Raw genomic sequence first — 23,008 nt, forward strand, 5'->3', positions numbered from 1 at the left:
CCAAAATAAGGACATTATATGACATTTTTTTAACAACAACAATTAAGTAAATTGTGCTTAAACAAAAGATGGTTTAAAGAGAGGAACAGCTCTAGGTTTTAAACTAGAGCTCTTCCTGGATACATACTATTTGAGAATACACTATGAAAAACTTCTGTCAAGAAAAAATTAGTATTGTTTCAAAGGGATTTTTCGATTCAGTTGAATTGATTAATTACACATTTTTTATCTCATAAAAGTTTTATAGAAATTATAGTAGTTTCATAAAGAATACGGGGTCAAAGTAAATAATTAGTTGAATCTAAATGATTAGTTATTATATATATGTAAAAATTTAAGAAAGCTATTTCAAACATAAGTTTTATAAAAAAGATGAGATTATAATATGGATTCAAACATTTAATTGTTAAGTCTAAGTACAAATATAGGAATGCTAATTCGATATAAGGAATTTTTGAGCAATATATGATTTTTTGTATTCACAGTAACACCTTCAATATATTAAAATTATTAATAGAAAAGCAGGATACAACTTATACCGTATCTGCTTTTATACGATATTGAAATAATAAGTTAATCTTAGCGATAAATTAATATTAAACTACTAATTTAAGATAGATTATATGTGATTGTTTTATTAAATCTCCTTTTTTACTATGTAATTATAGTATAAAGAAGACTGCAGTAAGCATACAGAGAGCAAAAGGGTGTTTCAAATTATTTATGATTAAATCATATCATTATTAATGTCAATGTAAAGCAATTATTAAAACTTTCAAATACTTTGGTGTTTTTTTAAAGTCAGACCAGTAAAGAATACTACGTAGATAGCAGCTTCAGTATGTTAGAATATATAACCATTTTGCTTAACTAAAAACATATTTCGTATATAAGATCTTACAATTCTGAAAATCTTTTAAAACGAAAATTTGTAATATGATTTTTGGCTTATATGATTTAAATATTGTGTGCACTTACACAAACCAAAATCTTGGTATATATCTTCAAAGCAAATGTACTAAATAGTTAAAGTAAATATAAACAAATCTGTTACAAAATTATTTATATGCTTAAAAATTTTGTTTTTCAACAATTGGGCGCTAATATTTGTGGCACTAAATTTATGTGTTAAGATCGAGCTTTGAAACTTGTATTGACTTGACAGTAGCTTGATTATTGGTTTTTCAATATGTTTACAAAATCAATTTATTTACAGATGTGCAAATGTGCAAATAAAATAATTTAACTTTATTTGACACGTGATAAGCATAAATGTTTGTAAGACATTTAAACAATAATTAAACACCGAGTTCATTTCAAAAATAAAAGTGCAGAATCAAAAAACACAACTACAATGCCGCAGTTCGAATGCCAACGTTTTGTAGTAGTAGTACTTTAAAAAATATTGTTTAAATTAATGAATGAAATTTGTATATTTTAAAAAAAACTCAAGCGTATTAAACAATTAAATAACTCCACACGTATCCATAAGATAAACCCGTTCTAAAGATCGCGTTAAATTGATTTGACAGTGTACGCGGTACTAAAAGAAGCTGACACCGCCGACGCTATCGCAATGTGCACTACTCGTTTGTGGTCTGGCAGGCGGTCTGCGCATGTAAACAAATTAATAACAACAACAATGACAAGCACAAGCACAAGCACAGCACTTAAATTCACTTCAACGTACATAAAGCAGCCGCTTAGAGCCAAGTTAAAAAGTCAAACCGAAAATATCTTAGAGATTTTTTTGTTATTTTATCTTTTCAACAGCACAACAAATTATTTAAGCGGTATTAATAGCGCGTTCCTCGAATCGAAATGTTTCTTAGCGTACTGCTGTTTGGTGACTGAATTAACTTTGTTCCACAGCAGTCACTGACAAAGTTACACACGACGATGACGAGTCCACAACACGATTGGAGTTGAGAGCGCTGCGCGCCCGTATAAAATTTGAAGTACAGCAATAAAAACAAAAACTCATGTTTCAATTAGGCGCGGTGCATAGTCCCCTTTGACTTGCGTGGGCACGAATATGCAGACCAGATCGTTGACTAGGTGAAGTGATCAGCAACATGACATACCGTTGCTGCTGATGTTTTTGTAATTAGAGTTGTTGCAGTTAGTCGCTGTAGCGACCGTAACTATTGCCATCGAAATATATGAACTTTTGTAGTTGCCAGACTTGTACAAAAGATAATAAAGTTATTTAATAAAACAAACCTTTATGAAATAACAGTTTAATGGCAATGTTTAAGACATCAGCAACTACTAGGTTTTTATTTTCGGATTAGGTTTTGTTTCTGGTACTTAAAATTAGAATTTTCTAATTGAAACAATTACTATACATACTAAACTAATGAGATCTAACTCTTAGTTTACCTATCTATTATTTACTTTATGAAAAAACAGTAAGAGATAAACTGTTCTGGTTCTGAACTCAAAAATTAACATTATGGAAATAGATATGGGTGATCTGTTTAGATTATAAAAACAGATTTATGAATGTAAACTTAAAAGCAATTATATTGGTAAACAAATTTTCTTTTATTTATTTTTCAGATAAATTACAGAAGAAACTTAAACCAATATAAATATAAATCTACATCATTTAGTGATTGCAAATATACATTATTCAAAATAATTCCGATACTATTGATCCCATTTTCTTTAAAACAGGGTCATATCTTATTTTGCTTTCGATTGTATTACTCGAAATTTATCCATTTTATAATCTATCGCAGAGTGCTTCAAACTACATTCCAAGAAGCACCTACACTTCACAATAGAATTAATACTCTACGTACAATTTAATAATTGCTCTGTGCTTAAGACCCTATATACTATAACTTTTGTGTGTATTAAATTTTATATAAGAGATATTTATAAAGTTCACAAAGCCTTATTTTTTATAATTTTTTTAATCCCCGACTTTATGTTCGTGAAATTGCAAGCGCATACAAGGTGAGATGAAAAAACTGCAACAAAGTAAAACGCCATAATTTTTTCATTTTTTTTAAATTTTATTGAATGAAAGCAAAAAATGTCGGAAATAACATCAAATTTGAGAATCGGTTTAGATTTAGATCGAATTGGCCACCTTTGGCACGAACTATGGCCTTCAAACGGCCAATGAAACCATCACACGCTGCCCGAAAGTGGCTCTGCGGTATTTTGTCCCATTCTCGGCGAAGCGCTTGCTTGAGATGATCGACACTTTGGTAATTTTTTAGTGCCAACCTTGCTTTCCAAAATACCCCAGGCACAATAGTCCAACAGATTGGCATCCGGAGATTTTGGTGGCCATTTTGCGGTGGAAATGAAGCGAGGAACCTCATTTCTTAACCATTCTTGGGTGGCGCGTGCTGAGTGCGATGGTGCTGAGTCCTGTTGGAATGTCCAAGGTCTGCGGCCGAAATGTTTGCGTGCCTAGGGCTTCAGAACTCCCTCCAAAATATTTTCGCGATAGATTTGCGCATTTATTTTGACCCCACGGTCGATGAATACGAGCGGCGAGCGACCATCGGCTGTTATGGCGGCCCACACCATCACCATGGCCGGCTTTTGAGTTGTGATGGCCAACCGAAGTTGCAAATTTTCAGCTGACCTCTCTGGCAAGTAAACACGATCATTTTGTTTGTTTACAAACTGCTGGATAACGAATGGTTTCTCATCGGAGAAAACCAAATTCGGCAGTTCACCACTTTCGGCCAAGCGAAACAACTCTTTAGCTTTTTCGAGTCTAACTTTTTTTTGCGCATCAGTAAGATCTTGCACTTTTTGGAACTTGAATGGCTTTAGTCCAAGCTCATTTTTCAATATTTGCCGAATGGCATATTGCGATATGTTCAGCTCACGAGCCATTTTTCGTCCACTGCGACGCGGATTTCGTTCAATTCGCTTTTTCACTTTTCGAACCATTTCTGCCGATGTTGCTGTTTTTTTTCGTCCACTTCCTTGACGTCGGGCTACGCTACCAGTATCATGGTAACGAGCGATGGTACGAGACACAAAACATTTATTCACTTCTAAATGCTGGAGGGCTCTAACGATAGCCACTTGTGGTTTTCCAGCCAAATGCAAAGCAATCACACTATCACGCTTGAATTCCATCACAAATAACTTTTTTTTTGAAAAATTCCCACCAAAATGCTTTTGTGCGCTTGTAAACAATATAATGAGCTGTCACTAGAATAAATCTGACAGCTGTGGGACGAGCGGTTTAGAAATGACAGCAGTCTGAAGTTGGTTGCAGTTTTTTCATCTCACCTTGTATATAATAACTCAACTACATGCAACAGGTCAGTGGCTAAGATTAAACTTAGTTGATGAAGATCGTTGTGGGGGACCAAATCGTAGAGTTTGTTGAGCACATTTGAGAAGTTTTACATAAAGATTTATGCACAAAAAAATATCTCAACACGTTGGCTATCCCATTTACTGACTTTAGATTAAACACGCAATCGTTTAATAATTTCTAAGACTTTTTACAGTTATTGAAGCCAAACGAAGCATAAAAGATCATGGCAAATGTTTTTTGGAACAACCTTGCTAAATAATTATCTTGAGAAGGGCCACACAATAACTAGAATATACTATATAATTATTATTATTATTATATTATATTATTGTTATTATATTATTATATAAATTTAACAATGTAATAATTGAAAAGAGTTCCCATTTGATAAGAAAATCCTTTTTATATCACCAAAATAACCGCTTGACACTTTCTCAGTTATCATGTCCCAAATTCACAAATTTCATTACGAATAAATTATCTTCTACAGGAAAATTATATTCAATATATATAATAATAAAAAATTATCGTCAAATGAAAATGAAGAAGAAGAGATGAAGAGATTATGATGGATATTTTGTAAATTGTGATGCAGTGCATTTTTTACGAAGATTTGAGATATTGAAGCGTTGTTAGTAAAATTGTATCAAATTTAATTGAGATTATTTCATATATGGCAATAAAAAACTATTAATGATTAATTATATGTTGAATACAAAATTTTTTAAACACGTGTCATAGTTTTGGTAATTAACATATTAGTAAGATATTATTTATTATATTATATTAATATATATATTATATTAAATATTATATCGTCAGATATTATACTTATCATAACATATGACCATTTGTTTATTGACCAGGTCGTGCATAGGCACTATGCTCTACACAAGTAAAAGCAGATTATAATAGAATTTTGCACTGCGGTCTATTTAGAATAAATTCTTAATAATAGTCTGTTAACTATAGTTATCTAGAAGGTAGCTGAGAGAAACTTGTAAACTGGTAAAAAAAATAATAATTATAATAAAAAATTATAATACAAAAATAAAATAGGAATTCTCAAATTACCTACTGTTTTTTAAATATTTTAAAAGTTTCATTTTAATTAATAGTTATTATATTTAATAGTTATTATATTATATTTAACTTATACATATGTTATAAAAGACGATAAACGAAAAAAATTATGAAAGACCCTTTAGCCTTTACTGGTAAATATAATGAACTGCAATTATACTTTTAAAAATAATGACTTGTTAAAAACAATAAACATTTTTTAGTTAAATTATACATTCAGAAGCGCTCAGTAATATAGTTTTAGAAATTATTTAAGCAGTATGCTTTGAAGCAGCAGTATGTAGTTAGTGAAAATCTAATTATAATCCGATGACTCTAGCAAATTAATTGGTTTAACCCTGACTTTTAAAATTATATTACTGCTATTAAAATAGAGAATTGTATGACACTAATAAATGCAAAAGTATTGCAAGAGGTAAAGTACATTAATCCGCTACTGGTTGCATAATAAAAAGATATATTTGGAGTTATTAATAATTATATACATAACACATAACTCGTTCTGCACGCTACAATTCGAGTTCGGGTGCTACAATGTTAGGTGCAGCACGTGGTCTTTCAGATTTGTATCTTTTTATATGAAGACAGAGTGCATATATTGAGTGTTGATGTATCTGAAAAGACGGGTGGTGCGTTTAGCCCGTAAATGCTTTTTGTAGGTGATTTTAAGCCAACGAACCGCACACGCCTTTATTTGATAAAAATACGAAATTAATTTTTCTTTAATGTTATTTTTGTTGCAGTTTTTGTATTTAATTTTATTTTTGTTAATTTTTTGGCTTCACTTTATTTCATTTTTAGACTTAAATAAATTTTCTTGCTAAGACAGAAACAAGCACAAAACGTATTAGAGACAAGTTATTTATGCAAATATTTGCTACAATTTAATGAAGCCAATATTCGCAAGAAGTCAAAGTATATAAATACGTAAATATTTTTGTAAACAAAACTCAACAATACGTGTTAATATTTCTCCATTTTAGAAGAATAATATTTGCACTTTATGAGAAGATATTTTAATAGGTACACTTCATTTCACTTAATAGTTTATTTTTGTTAATACTTTACTTAATCTAGAACAAAGGTTATATTATCTTACATTATGTTATAAGAATAAAAAAAAATTTAAAAAAGAGAACAATATTTTACTGATTAAGAAAAAAAATATTTCTAGGACCACCTTTAACAGATTTACACAAGAAAGAAAATAGGAAGAAAAATAAACAAACGAACACTTTCTAAGCCTTTTCCTCAAATCTATTTTATAATTATTTATTATGAAAACTTATAGAAAAAGAAACCTAACGAATATCACAAATATACAACTTAAAATCTTAAATCTTATCTCAGGATATATGGTAAACGCGCTTATATACTCTTCAAAGAGAAGAGGAAGCTTTATAGTCACTAGTTTTATCAAGGAAAACTAGAGAAGTTGTTAATTTAATTTAATTAAATTAAATTTAATTTTGTTAATTCAGAAAACATTTAGATAAATTAAATATGTTTATGTAGTATATAAGCCAATCTGCACCAATTGTGATAATAAAATATAGTATAACAAAATTTGGAATCCGTTTTATTAACCATTAACGATCAGTGTTGAGGAATCTATATTCAAAACTAAACCGACCTAATATATAAATCAATTTTAATTAAATTTAGTTTAATTTAAATCTTTCGGTATATATGTAGGCTATGGAGTAAACTAAACCGATTTCAATAATTTCACATGATTTAGGTTAGTTTTGAAGAATTAAACTAAGACTAATTCGAATAGCAATGGAATTGCTAGAAAAATTTGTCTGGTCGATCTTTTGAATAATATGTAATCTTTAAACTTAATATAAGATTTCAATATTATTGAAGCTTATACACGACATTCTCTACATCACAAGTTTTTTGGTAATTAAAAATAACGATTACTGATGAATTTACATTTTTACATATTTAAACAAATTGGGTAGGATCTTGTAAAACCTACCTTCCTACATACAAAATGAATAAAGATTCAAAATAAGGCACAAAACAAATCACTATTACCGAAATTGAAAAAGATAAACCTCTCTGTCATATAAGGAAGACCATATAAAAAATTATCTACTTACAAACATTATAAATTTTACATTACAATGAAAATAACTGTAAAATAGCTTTTACAAGCTTTAGATTTTTAATATTAGTACATTTGTAAGCAGCTTACACGATTATCGATTTCTTTACAAAGAAAATGTGTGCTAACCCAACCTAGAGAAGTTACCAAATTTAAGTTATATTTATATTTATAAAATAAATAAAAGGGCCAAAAGAAACATTTTTGATTATATTCAAGAATTAAAATTTAAAAACATTACTGTCATTCAGACAAATTTATATGGCATCAACAACAGGTTATATTATTATATGTTAAAAAATAATAGGTTCCACGATAAATATGTTTTTTAAAACGTTGTTAATTTTAATTTCTTAAATTTAATAACAATTTTAAATTTAAAAAACATTGTTAAGAATTTTTTTTAACTTAAGTGATATATGAATCAATCTAAATTCTGTAAGAATCTTTTAGCGGTACTTCCACTACATAAATATTTGATGGTTTTTTAAATTCATGCCAATAGAAGTAAACAAAGTAACCGACTTAACCGACGAAACCGACGAAAATATTCTGACTTCCAAAAAACAAAGACGTGGAGGTCCATTTTAGTAAACAGTTTTCTTTACATATAATATCGAATATATAAAAAACAATACCTAACGGTACATACTTAAAAAATCATTGTTATAAATTAAAAACAAAATAATGCAATAGAACCTATGGAACTTATGGACATTTTTGTTTTAACCTACACTTATACGAACATTTTTTTCGATTTGGTTTTCTTATCAAATACACGAATATTTCTATATTCAGATCCCTAAAAATTTAAGATAAATAATTCTTCTATTTGACACACGTCTATGAAAAGGTTCGCCATCACAGCACTAGAGCATATCAAGAAATTGTTACATTTTATCAAGGATTCTATTATTATCGGTTTTCTTATGAAATACACGAATATTTCTATATTCAGATCCCTAAAAATTTAAGATAAATAATTCTTCTATTTGACACACGTCTATGAAAAGGTTCGCCATCACAGCACTAGAGCATATCAAGAAATTGTTACATTTTATCAAGGATTCTATTATTATCGGTTTTCTTATGAAATACACGAATATTTCTATATTCAGATCCCTAAAAATTTAAGATAAATAATTCTTCTATTTGACACACGTCTATGAAAAGGTTCGCCATCACAGCAATAGAGCATATCAAGAAATTGTTACATTTTATCAATGATTCTATTAATATCGATGTATCTTCTTGTTATATTTGCAAAAAAAGTGTTATTAATAAAGAAATATTCTTTAAATAATTTTGAAATAGCCATATAAAGAACATCGTAAAAATCGGATTTTATTTTATTAGTAGCCTGTGAATCAAGAACAAGATATCGGGCACAAACCATTTAAAATGTGTTTCTTGTAGTTTCGAGTTTAAATTGCAAATCAAAAATAGTTGAAGGTAGAGCTAAGCATATTTTATTGGTCTTATTGAAGAGACTTGCCATTTCACTTATTAGATGACATCATCAACAACTTTTAATGTTGTTATTGTAACCCGCAGAGATCTACTTGTAAAATTTCTATCACGAAGCAAATTGTGTACCGAAGAAAATTACATCGAAACCTCTCATATCGGAAATATATGAACCAAAGTTAGACATGTTTACTAACGGCAAAAATTTTAAACATAAATTGACTTATTTAGGAGCTAATGACTAAAAGTCAATAAAACACATATCTCATATGTATAAAACTATGCTATACTGACATATAGCATAATGGAGAAATCTATTAACTATTGTACAATTAGCGTGCCATAGTGAACGGAATCGTGCCGCATGCACACTTTATCTTAAATGAATTTGACACTATCTAGCAAACTAAATCTGATAATATGTAAAACTCACATGTTGTTTAAATCGTTTACTCGCACTTCGTTTTAAAGTATTACAATTGTCCGCTACAACAGCTTGATCTACTTCATCATCTTTATTATCGGTTGGTGGCATACAACGACGACTTAATTCGACCAATTCAGAAACAGGTTGCACCTATTATAAAAGAATTTATGTTGTTATACTATATTCATTTATCTCTAATAACAACGGTGAAACTTACCTCTACTGTAACTGAATCACCACTATTTCTAATCATTTCAATAATAATCTCACGTGATAAGTCGGCAACTGAAGTGCCATTCACTTTAAGTAAACGATCACCTGGTAGCAAGCCGGTTGCGCCACCACCCGCACCAGGTTCAGCAAAAATAACTGGTTTAAAGACAGGTGATGTTAGCGACTCAGAACGATCCAAGCATATAGCTTTACGCAGACTAAAACCAAAATCTTGTCTTGGTGATTTTTGTCGTCTTATAACCAATTCACGTGCTTGTGGTAGTTGTACCAATTTAATGGCTGGCAGTGGTAAATCTACATCTTCAAAATTATGCACACGCGACCAGCGGTCAATACCCTGTGATTCACCGATCGGACTTAATGAAAATGGCGGTGTGGCAAATGAAGAATTTGTGGTATCTGTAAGACTATCAGCGCTTGGTGAAGGTGATGTTAGAACATGTAAATTTCCATGTGGTGATTGCATTTGATTTATATATCGTGCACTCGCAGGCAATGTCATAGCACGCTGTGGAATACCTTCATCACTACGTAAACTTTCGACAGATGTGAAGGAAGTAGCACCCTGTTGACTTGAAGCAGAACCAATAGAACCAGCTCTACCAGCATTATATATACCACCACCTATAAATAGTTGCTCATTTTGCATAGTATTTCGCATTACCAACATTTGGGCCTCGGGCGATGCGACTGTTATTTCTTCATGTATATTTGTTATATTACTACGCGAACCCTTTAATATGCCACGTTTAGGCGGTTTAGGAGGAACAGGCGGCAAAATCCGATACTGAAATTTGAAACAAAAAAATCAAGATATTATTATTGAAATTAAGTCAGTTTATTATGATGAAAATGATAGTTGAACTATTAAGCTGATTTTATAGTTCAATTAGTTTAATTAGAACATAAATTTTTAACATATATCTAAACAATTGATATAATTTTGTAATTTTTATCATTGTTTTATGATTTTATATTGCATCATCGCCACATAACAGAATCTTATTACACATTACATATTGTTTCTTTTCTATATCAAAATCTATACATATTATTGATATATTCTCAGCTTGGGTTTATTAAACTGAACTTATAGTTCATTTAAAAACGGATATAATCTTTATATAAAGCTATAAGCAAAACTGGATAATTGTTCATTATTCTCACTAATGTTAAAGAACGTATGCTCTATACAATAACTATAGAAGTACTAAATAAGAGATGTCGATTTTAAAATATTAAAGAGAGTAAGTATATTTACCAAATATCATTTTTTAAGAAAATGATGTTTTCCGGATAAATTCTGGAAAACAGACCATCTTATGTATCGTTTTGGAAAAACAAATGAGATTAGCCCCGTAAGAATAGTTTAATTGACTAATTGACTAATTGACTAATGTAATTGTAGAAATACATAATTGTCATTGTTAATGGAAATCAAATAGGAAATTGTAGAAAGGGCGGCATGGTATGGCAGCCTTAAGTAATTTTTGATCTCTCGTACATTGGAGGAAAAAAAAAGATATTATGACAACAATATAATAAAATATACATGTCTTTCGGTTCTACAGATTTTGTAATATATATAAGTTCTTTTGGAGAATTCTTATAATAATGTAAGATGAGTATAAAAATTAATCCCCTCCCCTCTCATACAATCATTACCCATCCATATCCAAACCCATGTATGGTATTTGTCATGTTATCTGCTTTACCGATATTCGTTAGCTACAACAAGAATATAAAGAATTAAAGTTTTCGAATTCAAAAGATTATTAGTTAAAATTAAAATTAATGAGATTTAGAATCTTCGCAGCATAGAATTAGAAATATTAACAAGATTTTTGACGAATTTCACAAAACATGCAAAATCTATTTTGTTGGTATTGCAATATATATTAATACTTTTAAAAAAATTTAAAATAATGTATGTAGTCTAAATATTAAAATTTACTCATTTAAAAGTTGTAAGTTAAAATCAAAACTAATAAGAATAAGAATCTTTACAGCTACATAACTGTAATGATCAAAATCACACTTTACTCTTGTTGTTGTTCTAAACCGCTGAAATCTAGACAGCAGATAACATGAAAAGATTTGCAAGAGGAATACATTGGTGAGGATGTAGATAAGTGATGGGTGATGATTGACAATTTATTCTTAAAACCAATCGGCATCGATTCAAATGATTTTAATTTTAATATTGCAATTTGGACTAAACTCTTAATACAAATTTACTAATTTGGCTTGGTTTCTAAATTTGTTTTTAAACTGTGCTCAGAATCTAGAATAATTTTAATATAGAAATTAATAACGACATACATTTTATTTCCACTAGTTAGATACTGTTTTGTATATAGCTATGTTAATAACCTAACAATACTCCAAGGTCCTAACGATTTTAATACAGACATTAACAGCTTGCTTTAAGTTATGAATATGCATTTTTTCAACTCTTAACGAACCTTTGAATTGCCACCTGACATGGAATGTGCTAAGCCACCAGAATTTGCACCGTTTTGTCGGCTTTCAATAGTTGTCATCACAGATGCCACAATTTCTTCATTACCACGATCTAATTCATAATCAGTTCCGCTACCATTGCCAGCACCAGATGTGTCCGCATTTAAAGCAGCAAAAAAGTCTGCAGTATAATCTGCAGTTATACCGCTTGGTAACTTTTCCTTCTCTTTGCGACGTCCACGAATTTTTAGGGATCGACGCACCTAATATATAATACATTTAATTTAGAAATGGTAAAATATAAATTTTATAGAATTTTGGTCATACCTCATCTAAACGTAATAGCTCCTCTGTACTCATGCTACCCCCCGCAGCATTTTTAGCCTCTTTGCGTAGTTTTTTCTCACGTTTACGTTTTTCCTTCTCCTCGCGCTCGGCCTTATCACGATCACTGGCGCTCCCGCTACCGACAGACACGCCTTTTTTCATAAAATTAAACATATTTTGGTTAACTGATGCTCATGCAAACCAAACTACATTGATAACTCCAACAACTACAACAAAATCAGCAGCAGCAGCGTTGGACTCCACATGCAGTGTAATAGCCACTGAATACAATGTCGTACGTAGACCTGCGTTTCTAGTCTATTTTTTGTTTATGTGTAATAATTTATTTTTATTATTTATTGCGCCTACAAATAAATGTTGAAAGATAAGAATTATATATTAACTTTTTTATAACGTTAAATGTTTTTAAAAATTCAAAAGGCGTTGTCACAAAATCTTATTTGCGAAAATTTATTGTCTGCGGTTTGTGTATTTAAGTTGTGATATATATACTCCATAATTATATTTCTTTTAGTAGTTATAAATAATATCGGTTGACTTAAATAATATGTGTATGCCTTTTGCTATATATAACTTTACTTTGAGTCATTAATTACTAAAAAATGATAACATAATTTGCAACAATAAAATTTTAGTACGTTATGTGTTAGACGGTGGTGAATTTTCACTAATTCGATTTGGGTGAAAAATATGAGTTTTTTCTTTTTGTTCCTTCACTATTGCAATTTTCCGACTTTCCCACAATAGCAATAACACCAACAACAACAGCCATGCCACTTACAAAACAGTATCATGCCTGGTTGTTGACTTGGAAATTGCGGTATTGAAGGAAAATTCTCACAACAAAAAGAAAACAATAATATTCCAATGTCAGTTTACAGTTAAAAAGTCGAAGCATTATTATCTCAGTGGGCGACAATTTGCTTGTAATTACTGTTAAAAATATTATCAAAATCTAATCATTTTGCACGATTGCACAAACAAATATAAACACAGGTAGTTTTAATATTTACTTTCTTTAATTAAAAAATTACTAAGCTTCAATAGAGTTCGGAAGATTTTTAATGTTTTCACATTTGCGTTGGTTATTCTCATAGAAAATGTCTTACAGATAAGATAACTTCAGTGCCATTCTACATAGCGAATATTTGCATTATGTGTGTGTATATATTTATAATAATATTTAAAAGTATTTTTCTTGTTTTCACTTTATCATTATTGTTTTGTTTATTTTATACATAAACAAAAACAAATCAGACAATTTTACTACACTTTTTTATACAACACACGGTAACACTTGTGCCTGGAAAAGGCTCTCAAGAAAATATGAAAACAACGAGAGAGCCAGCTTTTCATATATCTTTTTTCATTTTTTTCTATAATAACAAAATAAACAACAATAATCTCTACTATATTATTAACTTAATACAGTTGTCATTTTAGAACATAACAATACACAATTTTAACTATTTTTAACAAATTTCACTTAGTCATTTTAAATAAGAAATTTCACCTTTCACGTTTGTGTATTTTTGCATGGAATGCAATTGCCAACAGACAATATGATTTTCTCTTTTTGTTGTTGTTGCGCTTTGTATTCATACGAAGTATGAATAATTTTTGCTTGATTCGTCAACTTATAAAATAAAAACTATTTTTACTATATCACATTAAGTTAAAATAATTTAAATATTAAGTAAATAAAGTTAAATAATTTATTAATAATTCTAATAATGTATACTGATACAGTTCGAAGACACTATTTTCACCCATTCACGTATAAAAAACAACTGATACATTTTTGGAATGTTGTACGGAATTTTAAAAGGTGAGGGTGAGTAGCAATGTTGTATTTTCAGAGTGCGAATTTTATTTATAACATAAGCACTGGTCAGTAACGTAATGTTAAACTATGTAACGATAAAAACTTTTAATATATACGAATCAAGAAAAACTTGTTAACATAATTTTATTTAAAATTTTTTCAAATAAATTGTTTTTAACAAACAGTGTTTGTTTTTAAATTTGCTTTATAGTATTTAAAATTTTTTTTATTCTTTATATATATGAAACAAAAAAAAAATAATGTTTATATTTTACAATAAGTACATTTTTTAACTTTATATGTTTAATGTATATTTATAAAATTTACTCATAATAATTCATATTAATATAAAATTCATATTATTAGTAATATAGTGTCAATAATACAGCGCTCTGAAAATATTGAGATCACCGGTGCTTTTCGTTATAGTGTTATAGTAATAAACTATTGATTTTTTTGCATTCAACTTAAATCTGTTCATTATATATTGCTACAAAACACAGTCATGGGCTTCAGTTAATAAAATCATACTACATGTATTTTTTTAACATGTTACCTAAAACAACGTTTAAAGTAAACATTCTTGACCTACTTTCTTTATCTTATTAAAATGAGTGCAAAATATTTAACTCTTTCATATGTAATTAAAGCATTTTAAAGGGAATTGTATAATATTGTACAAACCTGTGATAATATCAATTATAACTTAACACTTAGTAGAGCTACATTCTTGAGGATTCATAACTTTGAAACAAGTTCTTCATACCAGAAAGGATATTTACCTTCTCAGTGTCAATGATAAAAAATTTTTAATTTGAATTTCGAATTACAAAAATATTTAAAGAGAATTTAATCCCCTTTTCTTATAGTATGTAAGGTTTGATTTCCGACTTTTACATACGTAAAGTCGAAACCGAGACTCACAATCTATTTTTAAACGGCAGGAAGTTGTGCAGGACTCGAAATGTGTTGTTTTCAAAATGAATTATAATTCTGCATTATTTTTAATATGTTTTTAATTTATAATGATATAGAGCTCCAGGACATCCTTAATACTTAATTTTGAAAAACGTATTTTAAAAACAAGAAGCAACGAATTAGATTAGTTATTATTATAGAGCTAATTCACAGCTATTTCATGATCACCATCTATAATTAAATCAATAAACGAAAATACAGTGTATGCTCCTACTAAGAGTGCCAATGCATATATCATTATCGGTGATAATATTTTTATTTTTTTTAAAATATTTTTATTGAATTTATGTATATAAATTGTAGAGGAATTAAAAATAATAATAAATGAATTAAAAAAATTATAAAGCTTATGGAGTAATATTAAGAATCACTCAAATTTTTGGGTATATTGTCTATATTACTGGAAAGAATTGAATATTGGATAATGAGAAAAGACTTAACTTGCCAGACAAGTATTCTATGAATTAGCTATGGAGTTACACGTATTATACAAGATTTCAAAAAGATTTCAGAGTCTACATTATCTACCTAACTGTGATAATATAGCGTATATTTTAACAGTCGATATCTGATAAAAGCATAAGAATAAATGCCAATAACTTTTTAGCTCTATCATGCTCATTTCAAGGTAAAGGTAAAAACAATTTTTCACTTTAAGTCAATGAGTCAATTGATCTCTGAAGTTCTAATGCTAAACCTTAATAGTGCATTAAATCATATTAAAACCAAAAAAAAAACATTATTTTTAATTTTATTTATTTACATTTATAAATCACTTATAGCTTAAATATTTTAAATATATAACATTTAAAAATAATCACTGATATTAATTTCAATAAGGATTAGTTAAATTTATCTTAAAAATATTGAGTCCATAGGAATTTTTTCAAATAGTTTGTTAGACAAATCACGGAAAATGATACCAAAACTTTTAGAATATCCAACTTTAAGCTCATTGAAAACTGTTTCCCAGTTATCGTTTAAAAATCGATTCATAGTTTGTGAAAGTAAGCGATCGTTAAATAAATTATCAAATTGCAGATAAACACGCTTTGGGCTGAAATTGACGCGATACTCTTTCAACCGCATATACTTCACACCATCCTTCTCAAAAGGTTCGCCGATTAAGCGATGTTCAATTTTTGCATCTACTAGCGTAACATTAGCTTTACCACTGCCTGTGATTGGCAATAGTAAAATTCTTCCCGACATTTCATATTGTCCAACCATTTCGATACGAGAAGTTATACTATCACAGATAATTAAATGATTGTCCAAATCGGTTCTACATAAATATTAAGTAAATATATTAAATATTAAGTTTAATATATGTATTTTCGAATTTTTTTAAACTCTAACAGCTTACCTATAACGTTGCACTTTACTAGTTGATATCATATCATGTACAAGTACATTCTTAAGTGTTTGTTTAAGATTAATAGGTGCATTGCCGGCTTCGATTACAAGAGATTTTACAGCCAATGGCTCTAAAGGTGGTATTCCAAACTCTTTGTTTCCTAGTATTATATAAAATATATAATGATTATTAATATATATATCTAAAATGTATATTTAATCTGCGAGTATTATTTTTTTTTATGTAATTGTAATTATAAAAATATTTAATAACATCAAATCGTATTTACCATCTTTCAATATGACTATTGCATTATTAACTGCATCCACCAGGCATTTATCGAAATTTTCATCACGTTTGCATTTATCAAAATTTGCAGCTAAAAATTAAATAAAATTACAACATTTATTTATTTGAATATATCAGAATAGTCTTATTTCGAAATACACATATCTAATTGTGTATCGAGTTGGGATTCATAATTAAACATTTATCATCCCATCTTGACTTTTACAACCATCTAAGTTATTAATTTACCTACTGCGAGTGATAGAATGTTGTGTCTCTCTGAAGTTTCAGCCACACTCTATGTGCTTACCCAATTTCAAACTTGATTAAGTATGTACAATATACGGTCACAGAAGATTTTGATACTGTTGCCACTCAATGACTTTTCTCGATAATTTTTCAAAGGTTGAAATAAATATAGATTTTGTTTAAATCGTTATATATATATTTTCTTAATAATTATAAACTAAATATTTTTTTAAATTTAAACTCTGATTTTCATTTATCAAATATTTTTTATCAAAATTTTTGTAATGTTTTATATTTAATTTTTATTAAAAATATTTGTGGTTATATATACGAAATATATATGTAGTTGTATCTTAATAAAGTATAAATCCTTAGCAATACTTCATCATTTCACCAAAACTTTGTATTGGGTAATATCTCTATATATGGTATGTATATCTTATTTAGTTTCCACTAATAACAACATATTTAGGAAGTCATTACTGCGACGTCCAATAATCGCATAAACAAGGACTTTTTAATTGACCTTTGAAAAGACTTCCACTCTTGAGAGTTTAAAGAGTTAACAAGTGCACAGTAGTTTACATAAAGAGTTCATTAGCATTAAAGTTTAAATGATCATTTATATTACCAAATTGATATATTTTAAAAAAAACTTGCGCCAATCTGACGTTCGAACAATGAAGAAAAAAAACTTGTTTCACCAAAATCATCCAAAAATTTTAGTTCAATGTCAAGTTGAAGCACAACATCTTAAATTTCAATTATCTTTCAGTAGTACGTAGCAGCAGCAGCAGCAACAACAACAACAAACAACAACAAATCAATAACAAAGACAGCTGCTGCAATAAACGTTTAACTTGACCTACGTTCATTTGAAAGCGTATTTCTATTTTATAGAGCAACAGACTCTGATAAAATGCAAGACTGACTTTCTTGTCCAAGCGTCCTTCTGTCTCGCACTTTGGTTCAATTGTTTTTGTGTTTGGGTACAATTTTGCTTGTACCGGCTTTTAAACAATTGCTTGTTGTCGTTTTTTCCTTTTATTTTCTAGGAAGTGAGATAACATAAGTAAGTCAATATGGCTAACTGCTGTCTGGGAAAACATTCGACGTTCCATTGTAATCACAGGAACTCGTTTCACTTTTCGCACAGTTCGATGGTATAAAGCATATACGGCCAATTTTATTCCAATATTATTATACGGCATTTGCACATTCACATTCATGATAAAAGCAACTAAGTGGCTACATTAGCAAAAGTGGAATAACCTTCTTGTTTTTGTTGTTATTTCTGTTGTTTTTGTGCTGTTGCTTTGGTTTGCATTATAACTCAAAACTTGTTAACAGCAAATATATGACATAATATATAAAATTTTATGAGAAAATTTTCGCAAACATTTTTCTTGTAATTTTGTATTTTTTTTATATTTAATTTCTTATTTTTATTAAAGTATTTTTTTAAATTTAATATTTTAATTTTACTGTACCAAAATAACTGATTTTAAAATGGTGCTTTCAAAATTTTATTTACCTTTAAATTTGTATCACAGTTTGGTGTAGAAAAAACAATGAAAATTAGTTGTTTATATAACAGTGTTGTATAAAAGAAATATTCCTTTGGCATATATTTTACTTGTAATTTTGTATTTTTAATTTTTTTTAGTTTTTATTTAAATGTATTACTTTTAAAGAAAAATATTATGCCGTAAATATAATAAATTGAAAGTGTTTTTTCGAAATTCTATTTATCTTTGAATGTGTATTACAGTTTGGTGTAGAAGAAACAATTAAAATTAGTCACAAATATTGTTTTGGCATATATTTTACTTTCAATTTTGTATTTTTTATTTCTTATTTTTATTAGTCTTTATTTAAATTTATTACTGTTTAAGAAAAATATTATGGCTTAAATATAACTAATTTTTAAGTATTGTTTTTGAAATTCTATTATTTTTAAATGTTTTGTGTACAAGAAAAAATTAAAATTATTCAACGGTTGTGTGTATAACACTTTTATGTAGAAGAAAAATTAAAATGTGAAAACAGTTATATATGTTGAATTATTTGTTAAAAATAATTAATTGTTATTAAAAATTATACTAAATGGGCCAAAATGTTAATAAACTTCATATTTACTTTAATCTTATATTAAAATATATCATTTATCAGACGTATACTTTTCTTAACAAGTTTTGTGAAAAAATTGAACTTAATTCAGTTAATATAGAGATTAATTTGAATGTATTTAAAATGGTTTCGTATATTGTTTTATATAAATTATTATTATTAACATCACTGATGATGAGTTTTAGAGAAATACTAGAAACAGCGTTGTATGATCAGCCAAATTTTAATAAATTAACAACAATTTTTGTTCTTGTCTTTTTTTGCTATTCGAATCCCTCTAACTTTTAAATAGTTTCTTTTCGTCATTATGACGCGTCACTTTCGGCAATAATAAATTAACATCATTATTATTATTATTGAAATAAGTACTAAATTGACAGAAACAAGTAACGGCTATGTACATTCTACAAGACAGGGAATATGAAGGTAGCATTTGGTCCTGTTATTATCAAAAAAAGAGGGAAAATAGAAATTTCGCTGGTAAATCTGCTATTTTAAGTCACTTGAAATTTAAATTAATGAAATTATATATAGTATACTCCAGCTATATATTAGGAGTAAAGCACCAATTTTAACAAAATTAAACTGACAGACTAACAGGTTAATGTCTAATAATAGACAACTCTTGTTGTTCAAACCCTTAAAAGTATTTAAAATGAATATGAGATAAACTGTAGGTTACAAGAAAATGACAACAACGTTCATAATAGAGAAAGTATACAATGTATTTGCCAAATGATATTCGACTTCTAAATGTAAATAAACACAAAATGAGATTTCAGAAATTTACTAAGGCGTGTACTACATATAAATTTAGAGATATACCTACGCATATTCTATATATAAGAATCGGCGACTTAAAATGTTATTATACATTATGCCATATTTCTTGTAATACGTTAATATTTAAAGCTGTAGTTCAGATTATTTCTCCGGTAAGGTAGTTTCTTTTATTTTCATTAAAATGCTCAAGAATGCATTTATAACATTTAGTAAGACCATTTGTTTTTATAAAGTCTGTAGTAATATGGGTGCATCGAAAACGTACCCTTCTAAGCTACATTTCTAAATATTTCAGCGTAATTCAAAAGTTTTTTTGCATCAATTTAGAATTCCTGACATGATCAAATTGTGATTTATGCTCGTTATATCATTACTATTTTTAAATTATCTTTAAAAGATACCCTGACAAACATTGTAAATTGTAATTAAAAATTAGCTATTTACGAATATATATTAAAATGAATTTTTAATTTTTTCTGAGTTATTAAACCGTGCTTATACTTATGCTGTTTGTGATTGGCAAATCTAGATTTTCTCTCGATCTGTCATTATTTTGTGATCCATCGAACAATATTTCAAATAATAAATATGTCAATTACATTTCAATTGTTAAATAACATAAAACAGCTATTAATTTCAGGATCATTTTATTAATCTTGCAAAATATCTAAAGTGTTATAAATTAATTTCGACTGTTATACATTTTGCCTGAGAATAACTAATCGAAAATGACAACTGTACTAAGAGTAAATCTAGAGTGAAAAAGTTATCCCAGATTTGTAAATTAAAAACGACATGAAAGAAATACTCTTACATTGAATAAATTTTATTTTTGAATAGATTTTTATAAGCTTTAAAACCGCATTATAAGGTCGTTCTTTACCTGCAAAAATTCTTTTGACATTGAAATAAATTAATCTTATTTTTTTCTGTAGCTGTCGTATCTCGCATTTTTTTTCGAAAACTAGTTAAAATATAGAACATTTTTTATATGTCTTATTTATAATATTTTTTTTTAACTTGGTTTAACTTTTTTAACCTTGACTTTAGTTTTACAACATGTGAAGTAAATTTATTGCGAAGGACATTTCTATGGTTAATTTTACACGAACTACTAATATGGCAACTTAACCATTTTTATTTATTAATTGTTAAACTTATCATTACAATTTTTTTTTTAAATTATGGATATGGATAATTATTTTTTTTTAATTTTTTAATGTTTTATTTTTATTATATCTAATTTTGTCAACATATTGACATTGCGATTAATTTATTTCTAAGCAGTAAGTAACAGCAATATAGTAAAAAAACATAGTAAAAAAAAAACAATAAATAAATTGATGAAAAAAAAAACAATCTAAAATAAATAAAAAAAAAAATTTATTAATTCATGCATTGTTAACAAATCGCTTATTTATGCATATATTGGTATTTATGCCACACAAATTAATTGTATTTAGTTTATTTTGTAATTTGTTTAACATTTTACGGAGCAATAAACCAAAATTAACAATAACTTGCATGCTACCACGAAAATCAAAAATTCCTAAGCCGTGCTAAGCATGAAGCCAATTTGGATAGATTTATTTAAAGAACTAGCGCTGAATATAATGGAATCCAACTTAAGCACTGAGCAATAACTAATAAAAATTTTAATTTACACTACATAAACTTTTGCATTCACAATTCCCATAGATATTGAAAAAATTATGTTGTAATATAGATAGATATATAGATATATATATATAGATACTCATAATACTTTCAGTTAAATGGATTAAATTTAAAAAAAAAAAAGAATATACAATAGCAACACAAAAGCATCATAACATTATTATTATATTATTATTATTAATTTATTATTATTATTAATATTATTAACTGCAAAAATGTAAAAATTTTTGAAGGAAGTGAAAATTTTTATCACATCCAAGCAAATGTGTGAATGACTGAATGAGTTAACTTACGCAAATCTTTGGCAGCAAACACCAGTTGCAGACCGGCCACAACGACAATGAACAGTGCCAGCACAAATTTCACACCGACATTTACTCTGTTGCAGATGCGTAAAGCCATTTTTCACATACAAAATATTTTTTGTGCTTTTCGCGTGTTGCAAAAGTTTTAAATATAAATAAATTAGATTTGCTAATACTTTTTTTTTTAAATTAAGTAACACAAAAACTCCTCAAGCTTAGCATTCATATAAAGTAGACACCACGTAACAAATATCACAACCGTCAAGATGTTTTGCTAAGCGCCGAGGGAGCCGTGTTCTCGCGTTGACTGACTTTGGCTATTTAAACGATGCTCATGGAGAGCATCGTTTTTATAAACTTACAGTAGCCACAGATTTATTTTAAAAATAAAAAACAGTTTAGTTCATAGCACTTGGCCGGCCTTACAATAAAGCATAATAGTTACAAAAGCCTAACTAGTGGGCCTCTGCAGTGCACAGACAACCGAAAGCTGTTTTAAATCGGTGAGGTGTAGAGTTTAAATTTAAGAAGAATCACTTGAAATATACTCGTATATAGTTTAACACTAATAGTATACTATGTAGTAAAGTAGTATAATTTAGAAAAAAAATCAAAGACAAATTTAATCATTACTCTAAAATAAGGATCAAAAAGAAAAGGATTATTTTAAAAGTAAAATAGGATTTACAATTTATTGCTTCAAATTTTAGAGCATACTAATTATTGAGGATATTGAAATAAATTTTTTTCAGTGAATCCAAAAGCTTTAATTAAGTTTTTGAAAAAAAATAATTTAATTTCAATGTAAAAACGTATTATAATCTATTTAATTAATTTGATAAACAGATTATATTAAATAAGGGAGTAAGGATAAAGATGTTTAAATCAGATAAGAAATAAATTTTTTTTCGATGAAGACAAAAGCTTTAATTAAGTTTCTTAAGCTTTAAAAAAAAATTTTAATTTTAACGTAAAAATGTT

General features: G+C 28.0%; 2 protein-coding genes across 4 annotated transcripts in view; both read right to left on the bottom strand.

Moving 5' to 3' along the window:
• LOC119679464 (unconventional myosin-XVIIIa) overlaps positions 1-14,104 on the bottom strand; it is a 90,476-nt gene extending 76,372 nt beyond the window's left edge. For 2 of the 3 annotated variants that reach the window (XM_038091823.1, XM_038091824.1), the window contains exons 1-5: positions 13,949-14,104; positions 12,415-12,779; positions 12,090-12,350; positions 9,608-10,411; positions 9,397-9,540 (exon numbers count right to left, since the gene is read on the bottom strand). In XM_038091823.1, coding sequence (XP_037947751.1) covers positions 9,397-9,540; positions 9,608-10,411; positions 12,090-12,350; positions 12,415-12,588 — 1,383 coding nt within the window. In that variant the 5' untranslated portion in view covers positions 12,589-12,779; positions 13,949-14,104. The remainder of the gene's footprint in view (positions 1-9,396; positions 9,541-9,607; positions 10,412-12,089; positions 12,351-12,414; positions 12,780-13,948) is intronic. The other variant, XM_038091822.1, reaches the window with a different exon arrangement.
• Positions 14,105-16,090: 1,986 nt separating this feature from the next.
• Positions 16,091-22,324, bottom strand: LOC119675899 (protein takeout). Its single transcript, XM_038087114.1, has 4 exons — positions 22,016-22,324; positions 16,885-16,974; positions 16,605-16,755; positions 16,091-16,523 (listed from the first exon to the last, which is right to left on the bottom strand). The coding sequence occupies exons 1-4, from the start codon at positions 22,122-22,124 to the stop codon at positions 16,091-16,093; spliced, it is 783 nt and encodes a 260-aa protein (XP_037943042.1). The 5' UTR covers positions 22,125-22,324.
• Positions 22,325-23,008: the final 684 nt, after the last annotated feature.

Source organism: Teleopsis dalmanni, chromosome 2 (genome assembly GCF_002237135.1).
Source record: "Teleopsis dalmanni isolate 2A chromosome 2, ASM223713v2, whole genome shotgun sequence".
In the NCBI taxonomy this organism is placed as follows: domain Eukaryota; kingdom Metazoa; phylum Arthropoda; class Insecta; order Diptera; family Diopsidae; genus Teleopsis; species Teleopsis dalmanni.

Bases quoted from the DNA above. Each gene is read 5' to 3' on its own strand.
- LOC119675899 (XM_038087114.1), bottom strand. From the start codon at position 22,124: ATGGCTTTACGCATCTGCAACAGAGTAAATGTCGGTGTGAAATTTGTG. The intron at 16,756-16,884 runs GTAAATACGATT...ATATAATACTAG, and splicing joins AATAGTCATATTGAAAGATG to GAAACAAAGAGTTTGGAATA. The intron at 16,524-16,604 runs GTAAGCTGTTAG...ATATTTATGTAG, and splicing joins AGTAAAGTGCAACGTTATAG to AACCGATTTGGACAATCATT.